Here is a 26,308-nt window from a genome sequence, read left to right as displayed (position 1 = left end):
GCCGGATGTGGGACTCGATCCCAGGACCCTGAGATCATGACCTGAGCCAAAGGCAGAGGCTTAACCCACTGAGCCACCCAGGCGCCCAATAAATACAATCTTTAAAAAAAACTGTTTTTTAAAGATTGCATTTTTACAATCAGTAACAATGTTTGAGAATAAAATACACTGCAATACAATATCTGAATCTCCCCATATCCTAAGACTGCACATACTTTTTGCTAGTTAGACTTTTTAATGGTTGTATCATTTTCTTTTGCATTTCTGTGATTACAAGTGAAACAGAATTTCCTATGTTTTTTAGAAAGCTGTATATGCCTACAAATTGTTCATTGCTCTGCATATCTTTTCAATGGAGAATGAATCTTTCATGTTGACTTACAGGACTTCTTTACAGTCAATATCAAAGATATTTATATTATGTAACAAATCATTCATTCATGCTCCCTCACCCACTGGCACTCATACCCTTTAAAAATAAAGGCACAAATATACAATTCAATAATAATAATTGGAGACTTCCATACCCACTTCTAATAATGAATAGAACAATTAGAAGATCAACAAGGAAGTAAAATAGGCTATTTTAGTAACACTACACTAACTAGACCTAACCTTTACTGAACACTACTCCCCCCAACTACAGCAGTAGGCTCTTCTCATATGTACACAGAAATACCATAAAACAAGTCTAAATAAATTAAAGGCTGAAATCATATAAACTACATTCTCTTGATCACAATGTAATGAAACTAGAAATCAGTAACATAAAAGAATATGGAAAATTCACAAATATGTGGGTATTAAACAGTACACACCTAAACAACCATAGGTCAAATAAGAAATCACAAGAAGATTACAACTTTCAGATAAACAAAAATGAAAACACAACATATCAAAGTTTGTTGAATACTGTTAAAGCAGTGGTTACAGGGAATTTTATAGATGTACATGCCTTATTATTTAAAAAAAAAAAAAGATCTGCTATCAATAACCTAACTTTTCACTGTAAGAAACCAGAAAAAGCAAAACCAACCAAGGCAAGAACAAGGAAAGAAATAATAAAGGGTTAGAGCAGAAATAAATGCAATACCGAACAGAAAAGCAACAGAAAATCATAAAACTAACCAAACAGGGAAAGTGACCATGAAAATAGGGGGGACATTTAAATCACTAAAATCGGAAATGAAAGGGAGGTTATAAGAGAGTATTATGAGCAACTGCAGCCAATGGATTAGGTAAATTAGATGAAATGGACAGATTTCTAGAAACACCCAACCTACTAATAAGACTGAATCATTAAGAAATAGGCTATCTGAATATACCTAGAACTAGTAAGGGAATTGGATCAGTGCTCAAAAACTACTCAACAAAGAAAAGTCCTGGACCTCATGGCTTTATCAGGAAAATTCTACCAAACATTTAAAGCAGAATTAAAATCAATCACTCTCAAAGTCTTCTCAAAAAAGAAGAAACACTTCCTAACACATTTTATGAAGAAAGCATTTATCTGTACCAAAGAAAAGATACAAGAAAAGACAACTACAGATTAATTTTCCTTACGCTAACGATACAAAAATCCTTAACACAATACTAGCAAATTAAATTCAGCAACCTGCTAAAAGGGCTCTAATACCATGGCCAAGTGAGAGTTATTCCTGGAATTAAGAAAAGTTCACATATGAAAATCGATCAACGGAACACCATCACATTAAAATGAAGAGGGAAAAACACATGATCATCTCCACTGACGCAGTAAAAGCATCTGACAAACTCAACAGCCTTTCATGATTAAAAAAAAAAAAATCTTAAAAAGGATAAAAGGAAATTATCTCAATATGATAAATGCCACATATGAAAAATCCAAACCTAACATCAAAGTCAATAGTGAAAGGGTGAAAAAACTTTTCCTTTAAGATCAGAACACGGAGGACGCCTGGGTGGCTCAACGGGTTGGGCCGCTGCCTTCAGCTCGGGTCATGATCCCGGGGTCCTGGGATCGAGTCCCACATAGGGCTCCTTGCTTACAAAGGAGCCTGCTTCTCTCTCCGCCTCTGCCTGCCTCTCTGACTACTTGTGTGTTCTCTCTCTCTTTCTGACATATAAATAAATATATAAAATCTTAAAAAAAAAAAAGATCAGAACATGGAAAGGATTCCTGCTTTCAACACAATTTTATACATCATAGTATTGGGAGTTCTAGCCACAGTAATCACATATGGGGGGGGAAAAGCATCTAAATTGGAAAGGAAGAAGTAAAATCATTTCTGTTTGGGGATGCCATCATCTTACATATAGAAAACCCTGAAGTTTATTTAAAAACAAAAACAACTTTAGAGCTAAAAATGAATTCAGCAAAATTACAGGACAAAAAAAAAATCAACATGCAAATATCAGTTGCATCTTTCTTTAAAGATTTTAATTTCTCTGAGAGACAGCCTGCATGAGTGGGAAGGGTGCAAGGTGGGGGCCGGGGGGGGGGGGGTAGAAGAGGAACAGGCTCCCCGCTGAGCAAGGAGCCTGCAGAAAGGCTAGATCCCACGACCCTGACATTTCCACCTGAGAGGAAGGCAGCCACTTAACCGACTGAGCCACCCAGGCATCCCTCAGTTGCATTTCTTTTCTTTTTTTTTTTTTTTTTAAAGATTTTATTTATTTATTTGACAGAGCGAGAGATCACAAGTAGGCAGAGAGGCAGGCAGAGAGAGAGGAGGAAGCAGGCTCCCCGCGGAGCAGAGAGCCCGACGCGACCCTGAGATCATGACCCGACAACGAACAATCTGAAAAGGAAATTACAAAAACGATTCCTTTCACAAGAGCATCAAAAAAAATAAATTCTCAGGAGAAATAAACCAGGCAGGCAAAATACTTTAACACTGAAAACAACAAAACGTTGCTGAAAGGAATTAAGAAGACCACAAATAAACGGAAAGACATTCCATGTTCATGAATCAGGAAACTTAATGTCTAGATGTGAATGGCCCTAAATGATCTATGGATTCAATGTCATTCCTACAAAAATCCCAATTACATTTTTTGCAAAAAAGGGAAAACCTGTTCTAAAATTCATATGGAATCTCAAATGACCCTGAAGTAACAGCCAAAACAATCAAAAAGAACAAAACTCTAGTACTCACACTTCGTGCGTTCAAAGCATACTACAAAGCTTATCAAAACAGTATAGTACTAGCATAAAAACAGACATTAAAGGGGCGCCTGGGTGGCTCAGTGGGTTAAAGCCTCTGCCTTTGGCTCAGGTCATGATCCCAGGGTCCTGGGATCAAGCCCTGTATCGGGCTCTCTGCTCAGCAGGGAGCCTGCTTCCTCCCTTCTTTCTCCCTACCTGCCTATCTGCCTACTTGTGATTTGTCTGTCAAATAAATAAATAAAATATTAAAAAAAAAAACAGACATTAAAGACCATTGAATAATAGAGAGTACAGAAATAAACACTTGTGTAATAGCCAAATGATTTGCAACAAGAGTCCTAAGACCATTCAATGGAGAATAGTCTCTTCAACACATGGTGCTGGGAACACTGGCTATTCATAAGCAAAATAATAAAGCTGGACCTAACCTCACATCATGTACAAAAATTTAATTCAAAATGTATCAAAGCACTAAATGTAAAAGCTAAAACTATAAACTCTTGGAAGAAAACACAGGAGGGAAGTTTCATGACATTGGATTTGACAATGCTTTCCTCAATGCCATTAAAAAAAAGGGCAACAAAAGAAAAAAAATAGATAATCTGATTAATCAAAAAGAAACTTTTGTGCATCATGGGGCATTATCAGCAGACTGAAAAGAGAACCCAGAGAATGGAGAAATATTTGCAAGTCATATATCCAATGAGGATTACCCAGATTGTATGTTAAAAAAAAAAAACAAACTCCTACAATTCAAGGACCAATAAACGTGCAAAAATGGGCAAAGGACAAAAAAATACATGAAAAGATGCTCCACATCACTTATCATTAAGGAAATGCAAAGTTAAACAACAATGATAGTACCTCATGGTCATTAGGATGGCTATGATTATAAAGAAAAAAAATTTAAAAACCTGAAAACACCAAGTGTTGGCAAGGATGTAGAGATTTATTCTTTTTTTTTTAAGATTTTATTTATTTATTTGAAAGACAGAAATTACAAGTAGGCAGAGAGGCAGGCAGAGAGAGGGAGGAGGAAGCAGGCTCCCTGCCGAGCAGAGAGCCCGATGCGGGGCTCGATCCCAGGACCCTGGGATCATGACCTGAGCTGAAGGCAGAGGCTTTAACCCACTGAGCCACCCAGGCGCCTCGGATGTAGAGATTTAAAGAGACAGAAAGCAGAATGGTGATTGTCAGGGGCTAGAGAGAAAGGGAAACGATGAGTTATTGTTCAATGGGTACAGAGTTCAGTTTCAAATGATAAGTTCTGGAGAAGGACAATGGGTAATGGTTGCAAAACAATGTTAATGTACTTAAATGCCACTGAACCGTACACTTTAAAAATGGCTAAAACGGTGAATTTTGAGTTATGTATATTTTACCAAAAATTTTTTAAAAAGAAATTCAAAATAGATCACAGAGCTAAAAGTAGGGCCCTTAGTTTCACGATGAGTTTGTATATACAGCACTAACCTCACTATCCATGCAAAAAAAAAAAGTTAATATGTTGGACTGCACTGAAATTAAAAACTTACACAGTGAAAAATACTGCTCAAAGAACAAAAAGACAAGCCACAGAGTGGAATAAAGTATTTGCAAAACTCATACCTGATAAGGGACTTGAATCAAGAGCTCTTACAACTCACTTATAAAATAACAAGTAACCCAACGTAAAAAGGGGCAAAGAACTTGTATAAAGAAACATTTCTTAAAAGAAGATACACAAGTAATCAATAAACACATGAAAAGATATTCAACATCATTAGCCACCAGGGCAATGAATATCAAAACCAGTGATGTACCACTTCAGAACCACTAGAATGGATATTAAAAAAATATAGTAATAAGCACCGATGAGGATTTAAACAGCCCTCATACAGAACTGTTGGGAATATAAAAATGGTACAACCACTGTGGAAAATAGTTTGGCAATTTCTCAAAATTTTGAACAGTTACCATATTTTGAACAGTTTTGAATTTTCAACAGTTACCAGCAATTGTACTCCAATACCTAAGACAACTGAAAATATATGTTCATACAGAAACTCATCAACAAATGTTCACACGGCATTATTCACAGTAACCAAATGTGGAAACAACCCAAATGTCTGCCAACTGATGAATGAATAAACAAAAAGTGGTATATCCATACAAAGCAATATTATTCAGCAGTAAAAAAGAATGAAGTAAAAATACATGCTACAACATGGATGAACTTTGAAAACATAATGCTAAGTAAGAAAAGCCAGGAGGAAAGGCAACAATATAGTATGACTCCATTTAAATGAAATGCCCAGAATATACAATTCCAAAGGGAGGGAGCAGATTAGTGGTCGCCAAGGCTTGAGAGTAGGGGAAAATAGAGAATGATTACTAATGGGTACTGGGTTTCATTTTGGGGAGATGAAAATGTTCTGACAGTGGTGACAGTTGCACAAACTTGTGAGTATACTAAAATAAATGAACAGTACACTTGAATACAGTGAATTTTATGTGACTGTATCTCAATTTAAAAATGCAATGGTAGGCGTGCCTGGGTGGCTCAGTGGGTTGAGCCTCTGCCTTTGGCTCAGGTCATGATCCAGGGTCCTGGGATCGAGTCCCGAATCGGGCTCTCTGCTCAGCAGGGAGCCTGCTTTCCCCCCCTCCCCGCCTGCCTCTCTGCCTACTTGTGATCTCTCTGTGTCAAGTAAATAAATAAAATCTTTAAAAAAATGCAATGGTAAAAAGGATGAGAGAGAGAAAGATGCGGAAAGAGGCAGTCTCTTGGCTGCCTCTGGACTTCATGAAGGCTAGAACTATGACAGCCACCTTGAGACCACAAGAGCCAGACAAGTCAATACACAGAAAACACAAAGTACCCTTATTCTTGATTATACTGCTTATATGCTAAATGAGCCAATTCCAAAACTGTCTTTCCATCAGATTTCTTGTTAAATGAGTTAATAAATCCCCTAATTATAAAACGAGGTTGGGAGGGAGGAATCTGAATAGATTCCTAACCAAAAATGATACGGGAAATAATATAGAAGATGCCCAACATGTCACTTATGCAGTCCATGCAATTGCTGGATAACAGAATTTAAATGCATACTGCTAAGTGAAAAGAAGCAAGTCTGGAAGGCTATATGGTATATGATTCCATTTAGGTACAACTATAGAGATGGTAAACAGATCAGTGGTTGCTAGGGGTGGAAGGCTAAGTTAAACAGTTGAACCACAGGGACTTTTTCAGGCAGTGAAACTTACATGTAACACTGTAATGGTAGGTAAGTGGCACCGTGTATTTGTATCAAAACCCACAGACTTTCAGAATGCAAAGAATGAACCTTAATACATGTTAATTAAAAAAATATTTAAGAGGTCAGAGAATCTCAGCATGGACCGCAGAATGTGACAAAGAGCTAACTGTATTAGGAATGTATGAATCAACTTCACTGGAGAGAGCAGGGGGAAAAGTCTGTGATCTAAGTAACATTAGGAATGAGTAGAGTCTGTTAGACTGAAGGCCAAAGAAACTTCACATAAGCACTGTGCTCTAACTGAAAAATGTGTTCTCCACAGGGGTACAGATAACAATTCTGAAACCAGTGTCCTGGGACTGAACAATTAAGTAAACGGATGGCAAATGGTGGGAGTTACTTTTTTCACTGCCTGAGTGGGAGGTTATAAATAAACAAAGGGGAGAGAGAGAATGAGCCATGCGATAACAGATTAGATTTGGATATCATTATGAACTTATTCTAGCTTCACACGGATACAGACAGGCACATACAGAAATATTTATAGATATATGTATATACACAGACTAATATTCACACATATATCTTCCTTGACCTGCCACCTGAGAACCTAAAAGTAATGACACCCTGGCAGCCCAACAGCACTTTAAGTATCTGGTGCCCAGGTCTTGGTTTCAAATACAATTTTCCAACAAAGGAGCCAGGGCTCCTTGGAGAAATGGTTAATTCTAGGACTAAGGCAGGAAATATACAAGAGGAACTGGGAGCTCTTGTAGTGCCAGAATATAAGTGCTAAAACAACAACAATAACAACTAACAACAAATAAACAAAACCTAAGAAAACGACAAAAACATGGATATATGTCTGGGACGCCTGGGTGGCTCAGTTGGTTAAGCGGCTGCCTTCGGCTCGGGTCATGATCCTAGCGTCCTGGGATCGAGTCCCGTATCGGGCTCCTTGCTCGACAGGGAGCCTGCTTCTCCCTCTGCCTCTGCCTACTTGTGATCTTTCTCTCTCTGTCTCTCTCTCTGACAAATAAATAAATAAAATCTTAAAAAAAAAAACAAAACCAAACATGGATATATGTCAAAGAGCTCCCAATGGCTAAAGCTGGAGCAGTATGAGCAACAAAATAAAGCCATATTGCATTATAACTCAAATTATAAAATAAGTATGTTTATACTAAAAGATGATATAGTAAACAAATGGGGGAAAACAGACAAAACTCCTATGCAGAGGAACTCCAAATAATTTACATAGGTACTCTGCACTCAAGAAAGTGAGGCGTAACTTCCCATTCTTCGAATGCGGGCTGCACATACTCTCCTCCAAAGAGTAAATATAGAAAGAGGGGGAAAGAGTAACTTTATAAAGAAAGGTGACAAACACTACCTCAGAGAAAATGTTAACATCAACAGTGATTTTTTTTTTTAAAGATTTTATTTACTTACTTGACAGAGATTACAAGTAGGCAGAGAGGCAGGCGGGGTGGGAAGCAGGCTTCCTGCTGAGCAGAGAGCCCGATGCGGGGCTCCCTCCCAGGACCCTGGGTGGCTAAGTGGGTTAAACCTCTGCCTTCAGCTCAGGTCATGATCCCAGAGTCCTGGGATGGAGCCCAGGATTGGGCTCTCTGCTCAGCGGGGAGCCTACTTCTCCCTTTCTCTGCCTGCCTCTCTGTCTACTTGTGATCTCTCTCTGTCAATAGACAAATAAAAATCTTTTAAAAACTGTTAATATAATTCTCTAAGAATGGATCTACATATTCAATGCAATCCATATCAAAATCCCAGCAGTTTTTTATTACAGAACTTGATGAGATGATCCTACACTTCACACAGAAATGCAAACAACCAGAATGGTCAAAACAACGTTGAAAAAAAGTAGTACAGTGGGAGGACTCACAGCTCATGATTTCCAAAATTACACCAAAGCAATGTTTACCATCAGATTCTTAACGGAAGAAAGTCTGCTAGCCCCAATGTAAGTGGAATACAAAGGGAGAGTTTATAAATATCAGTAACCTGATAAAGTATCTGAGAAGCTGCTGACATTCCTCAACTACCCTGAGCAGAGGCGGGTGCTTCCCCACCAAACCCCTATAGCCTCTTTGCCACACACAACTATTCTCTCTCCTATACTACACAACACCTCTCAAAGGCAAGGATCTCAACAGTACTTTCTAAACATACCCTGAACTCAGCAGGTAACAGGTTTTGTGACAGAAAAAGCTGACTTCCCATACCACCCAAGACATATTTGTTAACAAATTCCCAACTGTGTTCGTGTTTTAGCAACTGTATGCATAAAGAGAACGTAGTCACCTCCTTGCCACTACAGGCTTGAGAACTTTTCAGGTCCATAGCTCAATCTTGATGAGCCAACTTGACCAGGAAAATTCAATGACTTAAAATAGGAATGAACCATATCACCCAATTACGGCCAGTGAGATATGAGGGGAAATACGTCAGGGGGCTGATGGACTTTCCTTCATTCTTCTAGGGACATATATCAAAACATTACTGTTTCCAGTATGAGGGCACTGTTGTGTAAGCATGTGACACTTAGCAACGACAGCCAACTTGAGACCAAATGTGGTCAATCCTAAAGACCAAAAACTAGCGCCCCGGGAAGAGCAGAGTATATGAATGTAATGAGCCCACTGGGTCTTTGGTGATATTATACTGTCAAAATAAGCACACAATTCCTGTACTTCCTATCAAGTGCAATAAAAAAAAAAATTCCATTATTATCAAGTGTATCATTACACCATGAACAATGTTCAGCTATTAAAAATGAAATATTTTAGTTTGATTTTAGTGGGTAAGCTAAGGAACTAAGACTGTAACTGTAAGCTGTTGGTTCCATTGTACTTCTAAGCAGAAGTATTATTTCAAAATACATTTTCATTGAAAACTGGAACCCCAGAGTTGGAACGTACTGCCATAAGATTTAAAGTCATCTCTTCAGTACTACTGAAGGCATTTAGGAGAAGTATGTTTCACTATAAGCTCTTAGTATTTTAAAAAATTCAGACATTTAGTACTTCTTGCTCCATCAAAAATAAATTCCTTATCAGAAATCTTTTAAAATATAAACACAAAGATGAAGAACACAAATCATTTTAAAACAAATAAATTATCATACCTGAACGTTTTGCTTTCTTCCTCCTAATACTGGAATGCCAGTAAGAAAAACAATTTTGTTGCTTCTTCAGATTAAATAACTTTTCTACAAAAATTATGAAAATTTTCTCAGCACTGCATTAAATAGTTGAATAAATACAATGACTATGATGTTGGATATACTAAGCATTTATTAAACATTTGTAAGATAACTTCCTTTAGCTCAACTTTTCAAACTCTCTAATTTGCCAACACCACCTGACTTAAAGCAAACCAAGATGCCAAGGGCTGCTTTTGTAAATATTTCTATCTCTATCAACCTTCTCTCTCTTTTTTTTTTTTAAGATTTTAATTATTTATTTGACAGACAGAGATCATAGGTAGGCAGAGAGGCAGGCGGGGGGAGGGGGAAGCAGGCTCCCCGTGGAGCAGAGAGCCCAATGCAGGGCTCAATCCCAGGACCCTGGGATCATGACCTGAGCCGAGGGCACAGGCTTTAACCCACTGAGCCACCCAGGCACCCCTCAATCTTCTTTAAAAATGAAAACATTCGGGGCACCTGGGTGGCTCAGTGGATTAAAGCCTCTGACTTTGGCTCTGGTTGTGGTCCCGGGGTCCTGGGATAATGCCCCACATCGGGCTCTCTGCTCAGCAGGAGCCTGCTTCCCCCTCTCTGTCTCCCTCTCTGCCTATTTGCCATCTCTCTCTATCAAATAAATAAATGAAATCTTAAAAAAAAAAAGAATGAAAATATTCAATTCTAAGTGGTTAATTCACTAACATACCTTTGTTGAGTTCTATTATGTCAGCTAGATGCTGGGGGCAATGGTATCAACAGAAGATAGTATCCCTGTTCCCATTTCATGGAATATAAAATTGTAAATTTAAAATTAAATTTTAAATTTTAAACACTCTAAAGAACAAGGACACAGGTTAGGGACAGGCTACTACAAAAGATCCTAAGCTATACTAAAGCAAAAATTATCCTAAATTATGCTTTATTCCCATTATATAGGTGACAAAACTCAGATGCAGAGAATTCAAGTAACTTGCCCATCTCACACAGTTACTAAGTGCCTAAGCTGGTGTTCCATCCACGCATTTACCTCCAGAGTGTATGCTAACCAACCACTTTATTATTTAAACTACCTTTCTTAGAGAGCCCCAAGTTCTCCACAAGTAGAAACAGCACATACATATGACAAGCAGCATGGACTGAGGCAACCTAAGTAAGAGATGACAGGAGCCAAATTTAGACAGCTCCTCAGGCCAGGTGCAGCCCTTTACTTATCCACCCCCCTCGCCTTTCCCACGCTAAGGAGTCTGGCCTGGTTCAGTGTGTATCTGGACAAAAGAACAATCTCCACTAATCCCTCACTTGCTATCTCAACATGACCTGAAAACATCAGATGAACTAGAGCATCTGGCTTTTGTGAATCAGGTCATCTGCCTTCAACTGGAAAAAGATAAGGTTGAAAGCTACTCCCATTTGTCCCAAACATAATCCCCAACTCAAAGATCACAGTACACAGCAAACATCAGTGACTTGCCCACATGGGAGCAGAAGAGAGAGAGGCTGTCATATACACCAACTGACTAGAACTGAGTTTCCACAAATAAACCCATACATCTATGTTCTGCTAATTTTTGGCAAAAGTTACAAATCCATTTAAAAAGGGAAAGAACAGTTTCCTCAACAAATGATGCTGAATCAACTGAATTTCCACATATAAAGAATGAAGCTGGAACTCTACCTCACCCCATATATAAAAGTTAACTCAGACCAGATAAATGATCTAACCTAAAGCCACAAAGCTTCTGGAAGAAAACAGAGGTAAATCTTGAATTTAGTTATAGATTCTTAGAAATGGCTCCACAGCAACAAAAGAAGATATTGGGCTTCATCAAAATCACAAACTTTTTAAAATACACCCAAACCCTGGGGCACCTGGGTGGCTCAGTGGGTTAAAGCCTCTGCCTTCAGCTCAGGTCATGACCCCAGGGTCCCTGGATCGAGCCGCAGTAGGCTCTCTGCTCAGCGGGGAGCCTGGTCCCCCACCCCTGCTCCCTCCCCTCCCGCCTACTTGTGATCGCTACCTGTCGAATAAATAAAATCTTAATAAATTTAAAAAAAATAAATAAATAAATAAATAAAATACACCAAAACCCTAAATGTAAGCCATAAAACTCTTGGGCACCTGCATGACTCAGTTGGTTAAGCACCTGCCTTTGGCTCAGGTCATGATCCCAGGGTCCTGGGATGGAACCCGTATCGAGCTCCTTGATCAGAAGGGAGCTTGCTGCTCCCTCTCTCTCTGCCTGCAGCTCCCCTGCTTGTGCTCTCTCTCTTCCTGTCAAATAAATAAATAAAATCTTAAAAAAAAAAAAAAGAGCTAAAACTTTTACAAAATGACATAAGGGGAAAGCTTTTAACACTGGATTTGGCAATGATACATTGATAGGACACCAAAAAACAAAGACAACAAAAGTAAAAACAGGTAAGCTGGATGTTAGCAAAATTTAAAACTTCTACACATCCAAGGGTACAATCAACTGAGTGAAAAGGCAATCTATGGAGAAAATATTTGCAATGCATGTTGTCTAATAAGAAGATAATTTCCAGAATTTATCCAGAACCCCAATAACTCAAAATAACAACAGTAACAACCCAATTTAAAAAAGGGCAAAAGACTATGAAATGGCTAATAAGCATATGAAAAGATGATCAAAATCACTAATAATAAGTGAAATGCAAAATCAAAACGAGATACCACTTCACACTCATCAAGATGGTTACTCTCCAAAACAAAACAAAAACCAGAAAGTGACAGATGTTGGTGAGGATGCAGAGATACTGGAATCCTTGTGTAATGTTGGTAGGAATTTACAATGATGCAGCCACAAAATGAAACAGCACGGTGGTGCCTCAAAAATTAAAAATGGAGGGGCGCCTGGGTGGCTCAGTGGGTTAAAGCCTCTGCCTTCAGCTCAGGTCATGATCCCAGGGTGCTGGGATCGAGCCCCGCATCAGGCTCTCTGCCCTGCAGGGAGTCTGCTCACCACCCCCCGAACCCCGCCTGCCTCTCTGCCTACTTGTGATCTCTGTCAAATAAATAAATAAAATCTTTAAAAAAAAATTAAAAATGGAATTATCCAATAATCCAGTGATTCCACTTCTAGGTAGGTCTCCAAAAGAACTGAAAGCAGGATCTCAAAGAGAAATTTATTTCTACAATCATGTTCACAAAGGCATTATTCGCAATAGTCAAATAATCACCACCACCACCACCTAGAAGCAATGAACACTCAACAGATAACTGTAGAAACAGAATGCGGTATACACATAAACTAGGATACTATTCAGCCTTGAAGGAAATTCTGAGGCATACTACCAGTCTTCAACAATCTTAAAGACAACATATTTCAACATGTGTCAACAACAACAGTGAGGACATTATGCTGAGTGTCACAAAAAGACTGATTCCACTTATATGAGGTATCTAGAGTAGGCAAATTTAAAGCAAATGAAAGCAGAAAGGTGGTTATTAGGGAATGGGGGATAGGGTAAATGCTATGTAATGGACATAGAGGTTAATTTTACAAACTGAAAAAGTTCTAGAGATTGGTTTCCCAATAATATAAATATATTTAACACTACTAAACTGCATGCTTAAAAATGGTTAAGGCATTGGGGCACCTGAGTGGCTCAGTCCATTAACTGTCTGCCTTTGGCTCTTATCAAGATCCCGTGGTTCTGGGGTCGGGCTCCCTTGCTCAGTGTGGAGCCTGCTTCTCCCTCTCTGTCTTTACTCTGTACCTGCTCATGCTCTCTCGCTCACTCTCTCAAATAAGTAAATAACTAATCCAAAAAAAAAGGGCAAAGTGGCACCTGGATTGCTCAGTGATTTAAGCATCCAACTATTTAACTCTTGATCTCAGCTCAGGTTTTGATCTCAGGTTTATGAGTTCAAGCCCCACACTGGGCCCAGAGTGGAAGCCACTTCAAAAAAAAAAAAAAAAGGTTAAAATAGTCAATTTTATGTTCTGTGCAATATATTGCAATGTTAAGAGAATTTCTTAAATCAACTGTATTTCAATATACTGGCAACAAACAACTATAAATCTGAATTTTTTAAGAGTTCACATTTTTAATACATTTACACTGTTATGTACAATAGCAACAAAAAATATGAACTACGGTAAAATCTGACAAATGACGTGAAAGAGCTATATACTGAAAACTATAAAATACAGGTGGGAAATTTTATAAGACCTGAAATAAATGGAGCAGCACCTCCTTCATGGATGAGAAGACTCAATGTTGTCTTCAATTCTTCCCAAGCTGATCATCAGAGTCAACAAAACACCAATGAAAATATAAGCAGGGTTTTGGGTTTTTTTTGTAGAAGTCAATAATCTGATTCTATACTTCTAAAATGTAAAGACCTAGAATAGTCAAAATAATTTTAAAAGAAAACAAAGTTGGAAGCCTAACACTATTTGTTTCAAGTATTAGCTACCTCCAATAATACAGATTAAGTGGTACTGATATAACGATAAATAGATGAAACAGAGAATCCAGAACAGACTGACACATATATGGACAACTGAAAGTGCATTTCCACTAAAGTGCAAAGGCAATTTAGTGAAAAAAAAAAAAAAAAAAATCTTTTCAGGGGGCGTAGGTGGCTCAGTTGGGCAAGCACTGGACTCTTAGTTTCTGCTCAGGTCAGGATCTCCGGGTTGTGGGACTGAGCACCACATCAGGATCTGCGCTCAGCGCTGAGTTGGCTTGAGATTCTCTCTCTCCTTTTCCTTCTCTCTACCCCTCCCCGCCACAGGCTCTCTCTTTCAAATAAATAAAATCTTAAAACAAACAAAAAAAAAACCTCTTTTCAACAAAGCATGCAACCATCAGTTATCCATACACACACAAAAAAAAACTTCCATCCACACTCCACCATATTTTAAACTAATTCAAATGGTCATAAACCTAAGTGTAAAATCTAAAAATCTTCTAAAAACACAGGAAATAAGCACTTCTTAGATATGAAACCAAAAACACTTTCCATAAAAGAACAAATGAATAAGTTAAATTTCATGAAAATTAAAAAACTCTGTTCTTCTAAAAGCACAGCTTGGAAGAAAATTTTTGCAAAGCATATATTTAATAAAGGACTTACATCCCAAATATATAAAGAACTCTCCAAAATCAATTTTAAGATAATAAACAACCTAACAACAACAACAAAAAATAGGCAAGACTTAAGCAGACACTTCACCAAGAAGATATAAAGATGGCAAGTAAACTTATGGAGAGATGCTGAACATCGTAAGCCACAGGGACATCCAAATTAAAAATACGGTAAGATACACTACAGACCTATTACACGGGCTAAAACTAAGTGTTGAGGGGTACCTGGGTGGTTCAGTGGGTTAAAGCCTCTGCCTTTGGCTCAGGTCACAATCCCAGGGTCCTGGGATCAAGCCCCACATTGGGCTCTCTGCTCAGCAGGGGGCCTGCTTCCCTTCCACCACCACCCCCCCCCCGCCTGCCTCCCTGCCTACTTGTGATCTCTGTCAAATAAATAAATAAAATAAAATAAAAAAATAATAAAGCTAAGTGTTGAGGATGTGGATGAAGTGGAACCCTCACAGAGCTAGTGACAATGTAAAACTGTACAATCACTTTAGATAACAGTTTGGCAATCTTCTTAAAAAGTTAAACAATACACCTACCATATGATTCACCCATTCCATTCTGATAAAAGTATATCCCATACAAAGATTGGTAGACAAACGCTCATAGCAACTCTACTTATACTAGCCAAAACCTGGTGATAAACCAAATGTTCATCAATGCTGAATGGACAAATTGTGGCACATCTCTGCAATGGAATACTACTCAGCAACCAAAAAGAATGCACTGAATTTATATACAACACGGATAAATCTCAATTTATGCTGAGGGGGGAAAAAAGCCAAACCAAAAAGAGCATATGCTAAAAAATTAAAAGTAATATATAGTGACAGAAAGTAGATAAATGCTTGCCTACGGAGTAGGTGGAGAGAAAGGATATAAAATGGGCTAAGGAAACTTCTGGGAGTGATGGATATATTCACTATCTTGATTGTGGTAATGATTTTACAAGTGTATACACATGTCAAAATACAAACCCGTACACTCTAAACATAGTTTTTACTATGTCAATTTTATTTCAATAAAGCTATTTTAGAAATATAAGCAAATATAAAACTATATATTAAAAAGTCAGGGAGCTAGTCAGAAGTTGACACAATTTCACAGATATTATATGTTTTAGCAGGTTATTTATTATAGTTGATTACAGGTACCGATGACAAATTTGTCTCCAATTCTCATAAAGCCATGCCCTTACTATGCCACAACATCTTTCTCCAGGGCACATCTCAAACTCTGTAGCCGACTTGTGAAGGTTCTATGAGACACTGAACTGGAAGAAAGTGGGGAGCGAGGCAAAAAGGAAGAAAGAGGGGGAAAGAAGAGGGAGGACACATTAAAAAAAAGAGAATGAGAAATAAAAAGAGACTTCTGTCAGGCAATAAAACATATTTCTCTCATACATATAGTTTACACCATCCTTAACAATGAAAAATCTATTTCTGTTATGAAGAGAAAGTTTTACCTTTTTACTTTTACCATTGCTACTGAACCTTTTCCTGGACATTCTAGTTCATATAACACAGAAATACAGAAGACACAAAATTATCACCATTTGCAAAACCGATCATTACCCAGATACACTGGAGAATTACTATTATGTTTTTTTAAAGATGAGGTGAAGGGGCGCCTGCGTGGCTCAGTGGGTTAAAGCCTCTGCCTTCGGCTCTGGCAAGGTCCTGGGATCGAGCCCCACATCCAGCTCTCTGCTCAGCAGGGAGCCTGCTTCCTCCTCTCTCTCTCTCTCTCTCTGCCTGCCTCTCTGCCTACTTGTGATCTCTGTCTGTCAAGTAAATAAATAAAAAATCTTAAAAAAAAAAAAAAGAAAAAAAGAAAAAGCTTAAGAGGATATTAGGAATGACTTCATGCCAGTTAATCTGAAGGTGAAATGGACAAATTCCTAACAAAATAGAACTTACTAAAACAGACAGGAAAAGAAAAATCAAAAAGAAAAGATAAAAAAGAAAAACCTAGATTACTACATTACCCCAGCCTAAAAACCATAAAGTTCTACAATTATTTTATCAATATTACACAAAACCTTCAGAGAAAAGAAACTAGAACTCCCCAACTTGTTTTAAGGCCAAAGCATATTATATAAATGACAAGAGAAAAAAAAAAGTAAGACAAGCTTATGTCATTGACAAGCCAGAAACTGACTTCAAGCTAGACTGACTTCTTTATTAACATTTATTGATCATCTCCTTAAAGACTATTTCAGATTAAAATATACACAGCTGTAGTCCCTACCTTCAAAGACTTAAATCTAGTGAGAGAAATGGTGGAAAAGGATGCTGAAATATCCTAAAAAGCAAGGTCTACAAAATCCTGTCTATACGAGGCCTGAGAACAACATAACTGCAAGGTTAAGTCTGTGTTATGACAAAGGCTAACTGTGATGATACTGAGCTGACTAGAAATTTACATAATTCTAAATATAAAATACAGTAAATGTTTCAATGAAAGCACCACGTATTTGCTTTTCTAAATTGCAATGTATCTACTGCTCACAAATGCTTTCAGTTTCTCCCCTTATCTGCTATAATTTACTTAAGAGAGGTTGCTATGCCAATGTACCAGTACTATTTTATTACTGAAATGATCATACTGGTCCCTAACAGTGTTAAGAAACAATTGAAATAATTTCCCTACTATGTCCCTAGATCCTCTTTTATCTTTTTATAAACATAACATAGTCATTTTAGCATTTTTTTTACCTGAAGCTGCTCTTGAGTATTATTTCCATTTGCCTACATAATAAATAATGTTCTTGTTCTCAAAAATCAAAATTAGCCTTTATAGAAGACCTTCTGAAACAGTCTTAGGAAAGTCAACTTAAGAGACATCAAATGTCACCAAAACAACATTGATCCTGAGAGACCTCATATCAGAATTCTTAACCCGTTTCTAAGCATTGGCTTCTGGGAGTCCAAGAACATCCAGAAATAGTATGCTAAACTTGGTTGTGTTTTCTTTGCAGCAAATTCTTAATTTTCATCAGATGTTCACTGGTAAATGATGCCAAAAAAAACCTTTCCCCTTACCTGGCTATGAGGGTTAGGTATAATGGAAAGTATACATTTAATGATAATGCAAACAATTCTGATAAAACATCTCAAGTTGTCTGTACACACATGATTAGGAAAGGACAGAGCAAAGAGGAAATAATAAAACAAGAACCTGTTTGCTAAACACATATCCCTTTTCTACAAGGCAATGGTCTGTTGAAGTAAATACTTCTATTACTCAGATCAATACATTTCTCTGCCAGTCTCCTTCTGGTCAATACATCTCTTTGCCAAACAAGGTTGAAAATCTGTCGGCAGGTTCCCTATGTATGGGCAGTCTCCCCCACAATTATTAGCTTCTAAGAACCTGAAACACTCAGTATCACTGGAATCAAGCTATAAGGAAATTCCAATACATTAAAATGAAACCAAGTCATGGTGGCTGCAGAACATAAGCTCCTGGAAGTGATACTAGACAGAAAGTGCAAGCAGGAAAGACGCATAATTTAGGTTGCCAGGATACAATATGAACCTACATGATTAAAGGCATTCACTTGCCCTCCCAGCCACCACACATTCCAAAAAGCTCCAGTGTCTGAACTGTGCCACCTGCCCATGCTAGTCATTTCACTAAGTACAGCAAGCATCAGAAAACTCAGTCCGTATTTGCTGCAGTTTATCAATACTGACTCCATGCACCCTCAGAGACCAGGAAAGACTGGGCAGGAACATACTTGTGCCCAAATTATCATATTAGCATCAGGGTCCACAGGAAAAGGAATCAGGGAATAGTGTGTCTAAGTGTCCTCGAGTAAACATCCCTCAAAAGTTCTAGCTCTAAGCACATAAAATTAGGAACTTTTTTTTAAATATTTTATTTATTTGACAGAGAGAAATCACAACTAGGCAAAGAGGCAGGCAGAGAGAGAGGAGGAAGCAGGCTCTCCGCGGAGCAGAGAGCCGGATGCGGGGCTCGATCCCAGGACGGTGGGATCATGACCTGAGCCGAAGGCAGAGGCTTTAACCCACTGAGCCACCCAGGTGCCCCAAAATTAGGAACTTTAATTTTTAGTAAGTGACTGGCAGAGATCACCTATACATACTAACCAATCGTTCATGCCAAAAATAATGAGAATTGGGGCACCTGGGTGGCTCAGTGGATTAAGCCTCTGCCTCCGGCTCAGGTCATGATCTCAGGGTCCTGGGATCAAGCCCCACATCGGGCTCTCTGCTCAGCAGGGAGCTTGCCTTCCCTCCCACCCCCCACACCCCCCACACCCCCCACACACCCCCCTGCCTGCTTCTCTGCCTACTTGTGATCTCTGTCAAATAAATAAAATCTTAAAAAAAAAATAATGAGAATTAGTAACAGCTAATATTTATTGAGAGCTTACCAGGTGGAGGTTTGCAATAACCCTCAAAATCCTCTGTGGTAAGTACTATTATTAATTCAGAGATATTATGTAACTTGCCCAAAGTTATGCAGGTAATAAAAGGTGGGAACTGGGATTCCAAGCATGCTCACCTAATCACTATGTTATAATGCTTCAACCTGCCAGGTTATTTTTCTAAAGGGAGCCAATGAAAAAATTTCAGGACAGCAATAATTATCATATTTACATGTCAGATCACACTGATCAACACTGTGGACAACAGACCAATGGTGAGGTAAGCAAGGGTCCCAAAAAATAAGTCAAAATCTAAGCACAAAATGCTGAGGAAATGAACAGTAGGGATGCAGAGAATAAAAACCTAAAATCTGTGTCTGGTAGAATTACCTAGACTTGGTAATGTACTGGAAGTTGGACCCATGGCAAGGGATGAAGGAGGCTACCTCTCACGTTACTGGCGTGGCCTCTGCTTAGTAATTACGGTCTATCAGTTCAAAGGCAGAAGGAGGACCTGGCAGTTTGGTTTAGTTTAGAGGGGGGAGGAAGATGACAAGTCTACTTTTTAAATAACCAAAAACAAAACGAGAAAAACTAATTCTCTGGAATTTCCTTCCCTCAAACACAAAACTCTCTTTATGGAAATCTTGTCTTTGAAACGAGGAACTCCTGATGCTATTTCAAAAACCAGAACTCACTTGAGCAAGGAGGGTCCTTCAACATCCCTAAGCTCTCCTGCTACAGAGGAGACACTGAGTGGCAGGACTGTGTCGAGACCTTGTCTAGTGCACCCTGGTTCTCAGAGAACCAAGACGAGAAACCAGCTCTTCTGGCTCCATTCCACTTACTGCTCCTTCGACTTCACCCACCCTCCCAGTTCTTCTAACGGAGGCTCCCCTCCCCAAGGAAGAATCATGTAGCGTTTTTTAAAAGCAAATACAAATACGTAAGCTAAAATGTGAAGCCAACTGCATACACTTAATTTTCCTAAAATTTCTAGTTTTCTTTGTGTTAGTTTCTAGTCACTGTAACGTTTCTGTATTTCCTGTCCTAAATAGACCCCACCCCCCAAAAAAGTCTTTAAGAAATGACAGGCTCTCGGGGCGCCTGGGTGGCTCAGTGGGTTAGGCCGCTGCCTTCGGCTCGGGTCATGATCTCAGGGTCCTGGGATCGAGTCCCGCATCGGGCTCTCTGCTCAGCGGGGAGCCTGCTTCCCTCTCTCTCTCTCTCTGCCTGCCTCTCTATCTACTTGTGATCTCTCTCTGGCAAATAAATAAATAAAATATTAAAAAAAAAAAAAAGAAAGAAATGACAGGCTCTCTCTGCTAAGTATTCCATCACAGCAAACCAAAGCGCCACTGACAAAGCCTGATGTGCTGAATCTGGGCCACGTACGCCGGGGCTTGAAAGCCTCCTGAACTCGGCGTAAAACCGGGGCGCGAAACCCGCCTGCGAACGCTCCGCAGCTGGCTCCGAGATCCAGCCCTGCAACGGCGCGACCGCGGGGTGAAGGAGGAAGCGGCGGAGGTGCTGCCCAGCCTCCACAGTCAACTTCCCGGTTAAGGCCCCTACACGTCCATGCAGGCTCGGCCAGGAAACGCACCACGGAAATCGCATCGCCAGTTACACGTCTGGAAATTCTTGAAAGAACTACATTATTTGTACTCGGGGCCCTGTGTCTAGCGCTCTTTGAAACAATAACCCGCTCGAGTTCTGTGTGGCCAGCAGCGGCGCTGGGAAAGCCCAGTGGTGAGGAACCCAATGGCCGAACCCAGAAAGGACGGGCTTTCCGAGAGCCGGAGCCAAAGCCGACGCTCCATGTCTGCCCAAACCCCGGGGGACGCAGCCCCGCGCCCCGGCCCCGCCCAGGCTCCCCAGACCCGGGGCCTGGGCTGAGCACCGCGGCAGGAACCCACGCCCGCGCTCACCGAGATGCCGCCGGCGGTCTGCGCGCCCGGGCGCTTCTCCGGCATGGCTCCCGCCGCGGGCTCCGACGCCGCCTGGTCCTCCGGCTCCGGCGGCGGCTCGGCGCTCATGCCGCGGCCATGCCCGCGCTGGCTCGGGACGCTCTCGGACGACGGCGACGCCGCGAACGCGGCGGCAGGGCCCGCGCCCTCATGGGCTCCGCGGCCCGCGGCGGCCTGCGCGTCGGGCGGCGGCGCCAGCGGCGACGCGGAGGGCTGGAAGGACGGCTGGGGCTGGAGCCGTTGAGGAGACCGCGAAGGGACCCCAGTAGCTACTGACGCCGTCGGCCGCAAATACCACCACTCTCCCGGCTGGCGGCGGTCGCCCGGGACCGTCAGGAGGCCCCGCCCCGCGCCTCAGCTCCCGCCTCAACCTCGGGGCCCGCGCCCAAGGCCTTCAGCAGCGTCTCGCCCACCTCGGGCCCCGCCTCCGCGTCTCCAGACCTGCCGCGCGCCGGAAGTACGTCATCTCCCAGGACCGCCCCAACCATACTTTCTGTTTCCTGAGACACCTCCCAGTGTGGTCAGCCGACCTAGAGGCGCGGGATTTTTGTAATTATGGCAGCTCTGGAATGATTCCTTCTGTCCTCATCAGGTACAGAATGGACACGTTCTGACACGGGAAAAAAATCCCCCCACCCCGGTCTGGAATCCAGAACTGGGAAAGAGCTGTATGCACTGTATCTAAGATATAATGTTCCTCCCCAAAATCTACAGAAGCTGCTGGAGAGCTCGGTGAGGCTGTGGGATGCGTGGGAAGGACAGTATGAGGAAACGTACAAGCCCCTGTTCCAGTCAGTAGCTACTTGATGGCTCCAACAAGGCGGATATGAACTGGTTACTCAGAATCACGTGTGAAATAAGGATAATAGCCTGCTCTGGGCAAGGTGATGATGTATAGAAATAAACTATACTAAGCCGGGCTTCATAAATGCTGCTCTCATGATTACTGGCCATAAAGGACCTTGTGAGATACCACATCCTATTTTGCAGGTGCCAACCCAAGCTTCAAAAGGTGAGTGACTTGGTAGTTACAAAGCTAAGGTAACAAACAGGTAGGACTGTTGCACCAATTTGGAGTACAGATAAAGTCAGAATACTTTTTCCTGCTAGAGGGTTGAGCATTCAATGCTTCCTTGAAAGAAAAGGAATTATCTTGAAACCCTGAAGACCTTACAGTCTTTCTCCTTATTAGGGAAACCCAGGTAGACTTAACTAACAATAAAATATGTCCAATAAGTCCACTGTTGATTTACAACTTGTATTATTACTATGAGAGTTAATAAAAGGAAATCAGAAGCTCGAGCTCCCATGCCCGAGCATCATCCGTAGACCCAGCAGAGAGAGACTCCCTTGCAAGTCTATGGTGCTTTAGCTACTGTATTATTCCAGCAGAAGGAAGAAGGGTTCTCTCCCCAGCTCCACCAGCCCATCCTGTGAAAAGCCATTATACTTCAAACCCTTGGTTTACTCCAGTGGACTTTTTCTTTGTAACAGCCCTCCCAACTTTCTCTGTAAGAGAACCTTCCTCTCTTTGGTCCTTGGGGCTTGTCTGTGGTTTTGACTGTAGCTTCCTTGCTTGCCCTGGATTGCAATTCTCTGATATTTCTGAATAAACCCATTTTTGCTGGTAAAATAACTGGCAGTTTTATTTTTAAAGTTAACATTTCATACAGTTCATGAACAATCTTAAAGATTTTTGTGTGCTCTGACATAGTCTACACACTGGCTTAGGTCCCTCCCAGGCCTTGAGCTAGTTTAACTTTGGTGTCTTAGTTCAGGCTGCCATAACAAAATACCATCGGCTAGATGGCTTAAATAACAGAAACTTATTTCTTACAGTTCCAATGTGTGGAAGTCTGAGCTCAGGGTGCCAGTAATCAGGTTCTGATGAGAGCTTTTCCCCCTGGCTTACAGATGGCCACTTTACTGTGTCCTCACAAGGATAAGCTTTTTGTTTTCTCTTAAAAGGACACAAATCCATCATGATCACCCCTGCCTACATGATCTCATCTAAACCTAACTACCGCTCAAAAGGCCCTGTTTCCAAATAGCGTCATATTGGGGTTGTTAAGCTTCAAGATCTAAATTTTGGGGGAGGATACAATTTGGTTCATAGCCCTTGGTGTATAGAGCTATAGCTTAATTTATACTTACTGTTCAGACATTGCTTCCCAAAGTACATGGATCTCCACGATTGGCTTTTCCTGAAAGAAGACCATTCTCTGCTTGATCTAAAGTAACCAACCTGGATTGCCCCTTAATGCAGGGACTGTACTGCTGCTTGGCCTTGACTGAAGACCCTTTAGTTCACAATAGGAAACTGACTGGATTTTAGAAGTCAACAGCATTGAACTGAGAGTAGGAAATTTCCCAAAAATATCTCAGGCAGGTTGTCATCTAACCTCTACTTAAATATAGCCAGAGAAGAGGTAATGTTAAGCACACCCAATTCATTTATAGATAGCTCTCATCGGGGGGGGGGGGGATTATGTTCTTTTATTGAGCTAAAGACTGCTTGCCCCTTTCAGCTATACTTTGATCCTGCTTCTGCCTACTATGTCTATGCAAAAATGTCTAGTTACAGTTATTTAAAATGTCAAGATAAACCTGCCATCTTTCTTGATTATCCTCCAAATCCATGCTAGTTTACGAAAATCCCACTTAAAATGCATTGCCAGAAATATAACACTGTAAATAGCATTTGATGATGGTACTGTGAGGTCTGGTCTCGATCTGGAGACTGGTAAAAGTAATTTTAAAGAGGTGAATTGTAGGGGCGCCTGGGTGGCTCAGTGGGTTAAAGCCTCCGCCTTCGGCTCGGGTCATGGTCTCAGGGTCCTGGGATTGAGCCCCACATCCGGCTCTCTGCTCAGCAGGGAGCCTGCTTCCCCCTCTCTCTCTGCCTGCCTCTCTGCCTACTTGTTATCTCTCTCTGTCAAATAAATAAATAAAATCTTAAAAAAAAAACAAAAAAATAAATAAAGAGGCGAATTGCATAATTACATTATATTGACAGCTATACCATAGGAATTAAATGGGCTCTTATCCTTACCTCTTAGTTAATTCTGCACTAATCAAGGTCAAAGACTTGGGAGTCCACAAAATTTAATTCAACATCTTAGACTCTAGGAAAGTAATGTTGCTCACTAAATTATAAGTGTGTTGCCTTGTTACATCCAAGAGGGTTTAGACATCTTCATTGTTTGAATTCATCTTATTAATGGAAAGATACTCCTTTGTTAATAGGTATGCAAGAGGAAAAGTGTTCCCCTGGTAGGAAATAACTTTGTTAAATAATAACAAAATTAAAATGTTTTCTTTTTTATTGCCAGATTTACTCTAGTTTAATATGCTGATGGGTATCATGATTTTCCAAAGAGAAAATATAGTAAGCAGTGTTTCTCAAACATTTTTATTCTTGAAACACTGATTAATATCTTGTAGATGTGTGGGACACAGTTTGGGAAGTGCTGCCTTTTTACTGACTTTTAAAGATATATATGAACATGAAATATTACAGAAGGATACCCAGAATGTAAGAGATGGTCAGTGAATGCTTGTCGAAGAAATTAAGCCGGTTAATACTGTTTCAAACAGGGTGAATTTAGGAAGAAACGCCCCATAATATGTATTGGAAGTCTTTCCTACTTCATTTTACTGGATTCATACAGTGTGTTGCTAATCCTATTTTGGAAGGCAGAAATGTTCATAGGGACAAGTGGAACAAGTGAGAATCCAGAGTTATAAACAAGTGCATTCCTCTTGTTTTTACCTGGTGTGTCTATGTCAAGTTTTAGAACTTTAGCTGGAATTGATAGTTGAGGCTTGAGTGGATCAGATACTTAATATAAAAAAAAAACACACTTGTGGTTTTTCATTGGAAACTCTTAAAAATTGACAAAAGGAAGTGGTAGCAGTAGTAGTTGAGAGACCCACCTGAGCTGGGATCTCTTTCACCAGTTATTGCTCGTGTGACCTCGAAAAAGTGTTTTAAAGTCCGTAATCCTCATTCTCCTCATTTACAAATTTGGGATAATTAATACCCACCCTCTTGGGACTGTTGTGATGATTACAGAAAGCAGGTTATATGATTTATCTATGTAGAGATCATTGAGATAATTAGTTGCAGTTGTTATGTAAAGCTCTCGGTTATTTTCTCTTTCTGGATGTTGTCTTTCCTCATTCAGTGACTCTGGGGAGAGTTGAGTAACATGAAAATATTACACACACAGACTTTGCAGAAGCCTTTGACTTTGTTGCCTCTTTTAACGTGCTATTTACACTTCCTCTCTTGTTGAAATCGTATTGTGTTGCCCGAAGTGTACTCCTTAATCCCCATCACCTGTTCAACTCATTCCTCCACCCACCTCCATTCTGGTAACTATTTAGTGTGTTCTCTAGAGATTAAGAGTCTGTTTCTTGGGTGCCTGGGGTAGCTTAGTTGGTCGTGTTTGCCTTTGGCTCAGGTCATGATCCTGGAGTCCCATGATCAATTCCCACATAGGGCTCCCTGCTCAGCGGGGAGTCTGCTTCTCCCTCTGACCCTCCCTCTTCTCATGCTTTCTCTCTCTCATTCTCTCTCTCTCAAATAAATAAAACCTTAAAAAAATAAAAAAGAGTCTGTTTCTTGGGGATTAAGGAGGGGAATTGTGATGAGTACCAGATGTTGATTGCACTATAGAGTACTCCTGAAACTATACATACAGCTGGAATTTAAATAAAAACAACCCCTCAAACAAACCCCAGAATTCAAATGCATCTTAAAGAAATAAAAGAAATAGTTTCGGGTTTTGCTATTTGTCGCATTACTTATGAGTAGGCTACATTTGCTCACATGCTTAAATCTAAGCAAAAACAAGAGGAACTTTTTTTTTTTAAGTAGACTTTCTCTAATGGCACATATACCAGTCCAAAGTTTCTCTAAAATTGTCAGATTCTTCAAACCAACTGTCCTTAACTCGTGTAATTTTGCTTCCCAGGGGGCATTTGATAATTTCTAGAAATGTTCTTTATTGTTGTGATCACCAGAGTGAAGAGGTTGCTAAGAGGCCAGACATACTAACAAACATCCTATGATGCGTAGAATAGTCCCTAGCAGCGAAGAATTATGTAGGCCAAAATGTCCATGGTGCTAAGGTTGAGAAACCTCATTTTACACAAAGGAATTTGTACAGTGTAATGCAGTCAGTGTATTATTTTGGAGAGAAAATATATACATTATCTCCTAAATCA

The 26,308-nt window shown here is 40.2% G+C and overlaps 1 protein-coding gene across 1 annotated transcript in view; it reads right to left on the bottom strand.

The window, feature by feature from the left end:
- MFSD14B (major facilitator superfamily domain containing 14B) overlaps nucleotides 1-21,497 on the bottom strand; it is a 78,991-nt gene extending 57,494 nt beyond the window's left edge. The window contains exon 1 of the mRNA XM_046022282.1: nucleotides 21,038-21,497. Coding sequence (XP_045878238.1) covers nucleotides 21,038-21,145 — 108 coding nt within the window. The 5' untranslated portion in view covers nucleotides 21,146-21,497. The remainder of the gene's footprint in view (nucleotides 1-21,037) is intronic.
- Nucleotides 21,498-26,308: the final 4,811 nt, after the last annotated feature.

Source organism: Meles meles, chromosome 11 (genome assembly GCF_922984935.1).
Source record: "Meles meles chromosome 11, mMelMel3.1 paternal haplotype, whole genome shotgun sequence".
Lineage (NCBI taxonomy): Eukaryota > Metazoa > Chordata > Mammalia > Carnivora > Mustelidae > Meles > Meles meles.
Note: the sequence above shows the minus strand (reverse complement) of the source record. Positions and strands in the feature narration are given on the sequence as shown.